We start from the raw sequence: 6,780 nt of genomic DNA, 5'->3' as shown, positions 1-6,780 counted from the left end.
TAATATTATTGCTATTGCTATCATACATATTTTTGAAATGATGGAAAAATACGTAGAAGATATAATAATTTTGTTTTAACCCATCTCAATCGATAAAAGAAATTCTAAAAAGCATAAAATAAATATGCATCCATTAGAATGAATCGTGATAAACTTAGAAAAAACAATATTGCAATGAGATGAATTGTAGTTGAAGAGAGCTTGAAAGAATATTAGAATTTTTAGAAGAATATTCTAATAAACATGTGCGTAATTGATGATTATGAATAGTAATTAATAAGATATAAAAAGTTGAAAATTTTAAATGATAAAAACAAGTGTCAATGGTGATTAATGGAATTATAGATGTTTTTAGCAACAGACTGGGGGCGCGTTTGCTGTAAAATGAATAAAATTGACATGTGTAAATATTACAAATTGAAAGTGCTGATTTTCCTGTCAAATAGTTGGATTATTGTTTGTGAGGGCATGACTGATTGAAATGAAAAAAGAAAATTACAAAATACAGCTGTATAAATAAAAGATAAAGTGTAACTATTTCGTGCATTCTCGTCAAAAGATAAAACAGAAATAAAATTATAATATTGTAGGGCGTTGTTTGCATTTTTTTAACGATCGATCGAAAGCAGAGTTTATAAGCAAGTCATAATTCAAATGTATCGTAAAGTTTTTAAATGACATGACTATACATCATTCACGGTTTAACCACTAATAAGGTCGCACAATAAACAAACTAGATATCATGTTGTAAGGTAGAAAGGTACAGAACAACATTGTGACGTGTGCATTTTAGTGAATTAGATTAAGCATCTTTTTCTCTATCGCGTGTATTATGTAAATACATATTTATACACTTATTATCAAATTATATTATAACAATACCTCAATTTCAGGTGCTGCCGAATACAGCAATACAATAATTTATTTTGAAATTTTATAATGAATTTTCATTCACTTGTCATTTGTATGTTATGTCTTTTTTGTTTGCCGATTTTCAGAATAAGTTGAATTAAAATTAAAAGATTGTAGCTTCAGGGCACTTAAATTATTATACGGAAAATTTTATTAGATAAGAGTACTCAAAAGGTGAAAATGATAATGCAAACGAAAAAAGTTGTAGATATTGAAACCATTATAATGGTAATAATAATATAGTATATATTGTATTAAAGTGCGCATTGCATCAATTGTGTGCCTTATTCTGTGGCGGCCATTTTTTCTACGTAAACCGATATCACAATCGAACGCAAATTTGTATTCGAATCGAGCACCAATTATGTTTTTTGCTCAACATGTCGCATGCCGATTTTGACAAGTGCAACGACCGTGAATAGTACCCGAAGATCAAATCATAAAGTAAATTCTGTCGAACGTAAACTTTACCACTTTGCAAAGATCGAAAAAGAATCACGATAAACTTTTTTGTTATATTGATCAAGTATTTTCAAAGATATTGAAAAATTTGAGAAATGAAAGAAATGCAATTGTACAAGTAACGTAAACTAAATAGGTCTAAAAATTATGCTTTTGAAAACAAAAAAAGTATAAATAATACAAATGAATCTAACACAAGTGGTACTTTTGTGTATTTCACAAACATGATACATAAATCTAGATGAATGAAAGTTGTGAGCATATGAAATGTTTACATGTAAATCACATTATGCAGTACACACTTTATGAATACATCCATCACACATTAATTATCATGATAATGATATATAAATACATTGATATAATACTGTTCGTTGAAAATACACAAGTAATGTTGCTGTACAATTTCATGAAACTTATTATAACAGAAAATACAATGTAAGAAATAACTCTGTACTTCAATTCTTGTGTTTTGCTTAAAAAATTGAATAATAATTTATTCAAAAAATATTTGCAATCATATACATGAAAATGACTCATTATTTGCAACCTATTGTTCCAAGTTTCTCATTGCGACCAATGAAAGTTGTTTTTTAAATGCCAATTCATTTGGTTGATAATTCAAATTTACTACTGAAGTAGAAAAGTTACTCAAGTCTTAACATAAAATATAGTAGGTCAAGTATTGACCCCAAAAATTGTAAAAATAATGAAGAATCAAAATTTAAAATCACAAGGTTCCAACAATGTACTAAATGACGTTTACATATGGGATAAAGCTTGCACTGCCAATGTAACTAATATTGTAAAAAATTTCCATTCATTTTCAATTTTCAAAGAATTTACGTAAAAGAAGTAAAGATAATAATATACATATGTTCTTTTTTATAAAAATAATAAATTACACATTAAATTAACAAAAAGTTTTATTTATTCAATAAATTTAATATGATGTCAATGAACTTATTTTTTTGATTTTTTGTCCTTCACTTTGGTAACATCATCTGGATTTTCGGATGCGTCTTTGACGCGTTTTGCTCTGATGCCAACAAGACGAGCGTCGGCTCTGGCAACTCTCAATGCAACATAAGCATTGAATTTCTTTTCATCTTCAGTGATAACTCGGGCCATTGATTTGGCGGATGGAGCCTTAATACCCTCTGGCATCACTTTGCCCTTAATTTGAGTTACAGCTTGTGACTGTTCAGTCTCTCCCTTCTTGATCTGAAAAACATGAAATTGTTGGTTTTAGAAAATATCCCTTGGCAATTACTTTCATAAACATGAATAACCACATGACAAATAGATTAAAATATTTTGTATTTTTAGATGTTAATTCAAAGTTTAATTAAAAACAAAGAAGAGACTTTTGCAACATACCTTTTTGGGATTCAGAGGGAACAAAATAAGTCTTGTCTTATATTCCTTTAGCCTTTGGACATTTCGTTGAAGGCTTTCAATTGACTTGTTCCTTCTGCGGGGATCGACAGCGATGCCAATGGTCTGGGCATAGCGTTTGTTGAGCCCACTAGCTTTAAGTTCAGCGAGGGTGAATCCTCTACCTTCCCTGACCTTCTTGTGGTAACGCTGGGTTGGGCAGTGTACTGATGGTCTGAAAGCCTGAACTGGCCTGCAAGAGTAGTTTATATGATTAGAATCATGAATGCCAAAAACACATAATTGGAAGAAGTTTGGAATGCAAAATAACTGATAACTTACCTTGGGGCAACAGAGCGGGCTTTCTTGATGCGATTGGTTCTTCTGCGGATTTTTCGCATAGGCTGGTTGAACCAGGTGCGGACGTACCGCTGCCAGTCCTTATGGAAATGCCCATTGGGCACCATATTATTTCCTTTGCCCATGATGAGCTGTTGGAAAATCAACGATAAAATAAAAAATCCGAATTAAATTTTTTTAAATGAAGATGCAACGTTATTTTTTGCAGTTACTTCATCAATATCGAAATCAAGTAAAGAAATAGAAAACAAATACACTTCAGTAACTAGTTAGTTTTACACTGCTAACATATGCTAATGAGAATTTAAGTTACCCATAGTAAATATGTGTTTTGTTTACAAATTTTATTTTTGACATAAATAATCAAGTCAAGCTTACCTGCTAGATTTTACCCGGACCAGAAGTAAATAAGGACGACAGAGGTTAGGATCTCTGTGGGCTTCGCTACTACCACGATGTATCATGTATATAGAAACTTGTCAGCCTCGCGGCGTGCAATTCGCACAAGCACATGGCATGTCAAAGACGCGCGACCAGTAGGTTCGATTTAAATAACACGACCCTAGGCCACTTTTGAGCGGACTTGTAATCCGATGCTTTCGAAGAGAAAATTATTAAAACATTTTGAAATAATCAAATTATTGATTATCAACTGATTTTCTGACTTTCATTGTAACAGTGGCTTGGTAGGTATATGGTCGAAGTGACCATAGGATGTCTTGGAAACCCTGATGACATTATAAAAATCACCGTAAAATAGCAAGAAATAGTTACATTAAGTTCATACAAATTTTCATTGAATATTAAATTTTTCGTCGGGATAAGTTATAAATTAATTTTCCATAAAGATTCCTTTACAACTTTGTAACTTTGTTTGATCTTGTAGATGATACTTATAGGCCTTGTTCCATGACAATTGTCCATAAACTTGAGATTCAACTTTTCGTTCTTCAGCTAATGCTTACTCCGTGTTTATCTGGAACATATAATAATTATGGAATAGCTTACATGATTACAGATGAAGTCTCAAATGAGCATGCAGCAATAGGCGTATCATCAAAAGCTTTTGCTGTGACTAAACAAGACAGATTGAGTTATAAAACACAAATTCTGCTCAAATCGTTATGTAAAAAGCAACAAGATAAGTGTTAACTATAGCAATTGTTAAAAGATGAAAAGAATCAAAATTTGAATTCACAAGTTTCCATCAATGTAGTAAATGATGTTTAAATTTGGGACAAAGCTTGACTGCCAGTGTAACTTGTACTGTAAAAAATTCTCATTAATTTTTAAATTTCATGTTTTTCTATAAAATAAAAATAATCAATTATGCATCAGGTGTTCAAAAACGTAATTTATTAGATAAATATATTACAATGTCAATGAACTTATTTTTTTGATTTTTTGTCTTTGACTTTAGTAACATCATCTGGATTTTCAGATGCATCCTTGACACGTTTTGCTCTAATGCCAACAAGACGAGCGTCAGCTCTGGCAACTCTCAATGCAACATAAGCATTGAATTTCTTTTCATCTTCAGTGATGACTCGGGCCATTGATTTGGCGGATGGAGCCTTAATACCCTCTGGCATCACTTTGCCCTTAATTTGAGTTACAGCTTGTGACTGTTCAGTCTCTCCCTTCTTGATCTGAAAAACATGAAATTGTTGGTTTTAGAAAATATCCCTTGGCAATTACTTTCATAAACATGTATAACCACATGACAAATAGATTAAAATATTTTGTATTTTTAGATGTTAATTCAAAGTTTAATTAAAAACAAAGAAGAGACTTTTGCAACATACCTTTTTGGGATTCAGAGGGAACAAAATAAGTCTTGTCTTATATTCCTTTAGCCTTTGGACATTTCGTTGAAGGCTTTCAATTGACTTGTTCCTTCTGCGGGGATCGACAGCGATGCCAATGGTCTGGGCATAGCGTTTGTTGAGCCCACTAGCTTTAAGTTCAGCGAGGGTGAATCCTCTACCTTCCCTGACCTTCTTGTGGTAACGCTGGGTTGGGCAGTGTACTGATGGTCTGAAAGCCTGAACTGGCCTGCAAGAGTAGTTTATATGATTAGTATCATGAATGCCAAAAACACATAATTGGAAGAAGTTTGGAATACAAAATAACTGATAACTTACCTTGGGGCAACAGAGCGTGCTTTCTTGATGCGATTGGTCCTTCTGCGGATTTTTCGCATGGGCTGGTTGAACCAGGTGCGGACATACCGCTGCCAGTCCTTATGGAAATGCCCATTGGGCACCATATTATTTCCTTTGCCCATCGTGGACTATTGCAATAAAAGAATAGAAAAATCTCAATTAATTAATTGAAGACTAAGATACAACATATTAGTTATTATAGTTAATTCATTAACATTGAAATCAAACAAATACACTGGCGTAACTAGTTAGTCTCACAGTACTAACATCTTTAAGTGAAATTTCAATTAATTATTTGCACTCAATCACTGATTTTATACGAAACACATGTTTTTACGATAACCTATTGAAACGCACGTATTAGTCATGCCCAAAAATCATATATTTCATCATTTTGATTTATAAATATTACCGTTGGACATAATTTCACTTGTCCAACAATAATTAGAGTTTGTTACATTTTGTAAATGTTTGCGATGTTAACAAATTTCATTGATATTATTAATGAAATCGGGCTTACGTGTTAATCTACGAAGGTACGATCTGAAAAGAAAGACTTCTTCGGCGTCGGCGAGTACGAGTAGGTTAGACTCTACGCTGTATAGTAACCGTGCGCGTTACGTTCACACTGCACAAGCACATGGCAAGTCAATGGCGCTAAAAATTTGAACGAGACGATTTCTCGAACTTGGACGTTTTTTTTAAATTAATAATTTAGAAAGTATCACACTTTTTTTTTGAAAAATTATCAGGACGTCATTGAGTAAAAATTGATAATTTTCCGAGAACGGATGTTCAGATAATTTTAGTAAGAATTCTTTTGTATTTTCAAAATCCCTAAAAAATGTGAGGAGAGAACTTTTTTGTTTCATGACAACGTGTAAATGAACGAGTTAATATCAACATAATTAGAGGGAACATTTTTCGAATACTATAAGATAATGAATCAATTTCACTGAATTTAGGTGTTATATTTAGTTTTTTAAATTGCTATAATGTCAAAAATATAATGGAATCAACATTTATGTTGGAAAATTCACCCACGGTAGGATCATGCGTAAGTTATTTTAATATTTTGAAACGATCGTATCAAAAATCAGAATCGCGTCGCTCACCAAAATAAGTCTTGATTGAAAATTTTCTAAATTGTTGAATTTAATCAAAGAATTGCATACAAGAAAAAATTATTCAATATTCTAATGCGAGCCTCAGGTAAGTAATTTGCCCTTGTTCAATGAAGGTGCAGTAATATCAATCATAATTATGTAATAGATTGGCACAAACAAAAATAATAAATGATTATTTTTCATGCAAAATCAGTGAAAACTCATTCATCCACGCAGTTCCTTCGACTGGATTCAATTATAGAATCTAAAATTAGACAGTCACATATGCTACCAGAATCGTTTGTGAAAGAGACGAGTACGAAGTAGCATTTTTTCCTGCGGTACTCGTCATTTTTCTCGTGAAAGCTCAAATAATCGCTGTACTTTCTTTTTCTTCT

General features: G+C 32.1%; 2 protein-coding genes across 2 annotated transcripts; both read right to left on the bottom strand.

Moving 5' to 3' along the window:
- Positions 1-2,282: 2,282 nt before the first annotated feature.
- LOC106658363 (60S ribosomal protein L13-like) lies at positions 2,283-3,578 on the bottom strand. The gene is made up of 4 exons (XM_014380273.2): positions 3,490-3,578; positions 3,094-3,242; positions 2,755-3,004; positions 2,283-2,598 (listed from the first exon to the last, which is right to left on the bottom strand). Exons 2-4 carry the CDS (start codon positions 3,234-3,236, stop codon positions 2,338-2,340), a joined length of 654 nt encoding a protein of 217 aa, XP_014235759.1. The 5' UTR covers positions 3,237-3,242; positions 3,490-3,578; the 3' UTR covers positions 2,283-2,337.
- Positions 3,579-4,445: 867 nt separating this feature from the next.
- LOC106658361 (60S ribosomal protein L13-like) lies at positions 4,446-5,907 on the bottom strand. The gene is made up of 4 exons (XM_014380271.2): positions 5,797-5,907; positions 5,256-5,404; positions 4,917-5,166; positions 4,446-4,760 (listed from the first exon to the last, which is right to left on the bottom strand). Exons 2-4 carry the CDS (start codon positions 5,396-5,398, stop codon positions 4,500-4,502), a joined length of 654 nt encoding a protein of 217 aa, XP_014235757.2. The 5' UTR covers positions 5,399-5,404; positions 5,797-5,907; the 3' UTR covers positions 4,446-4,499.
- Positions 5,908-6,780: the final 873 nt, after the last annotated feature.

This window comes from Trichogramma pretiosum, unplaced genomic scaffold, assembly GCF_000599845.2.
Source record: "Trichogramma pretiosum strain Unisexual culture from Peru unplaced genomic scaffold, Tpre_2.0 scaffold70, whole genome shotgun sequence".
NCBI classification, from domain to species: Eukaryota; Metazoa; Arthropoda; class Insecta; order Hymenoptera; family Trichogrammatidae; genus Trichogramma; species Trichogramma pretiosum.
This window is presented reverse-complemented; position numbering and strand designations above follow the sequence as displayed.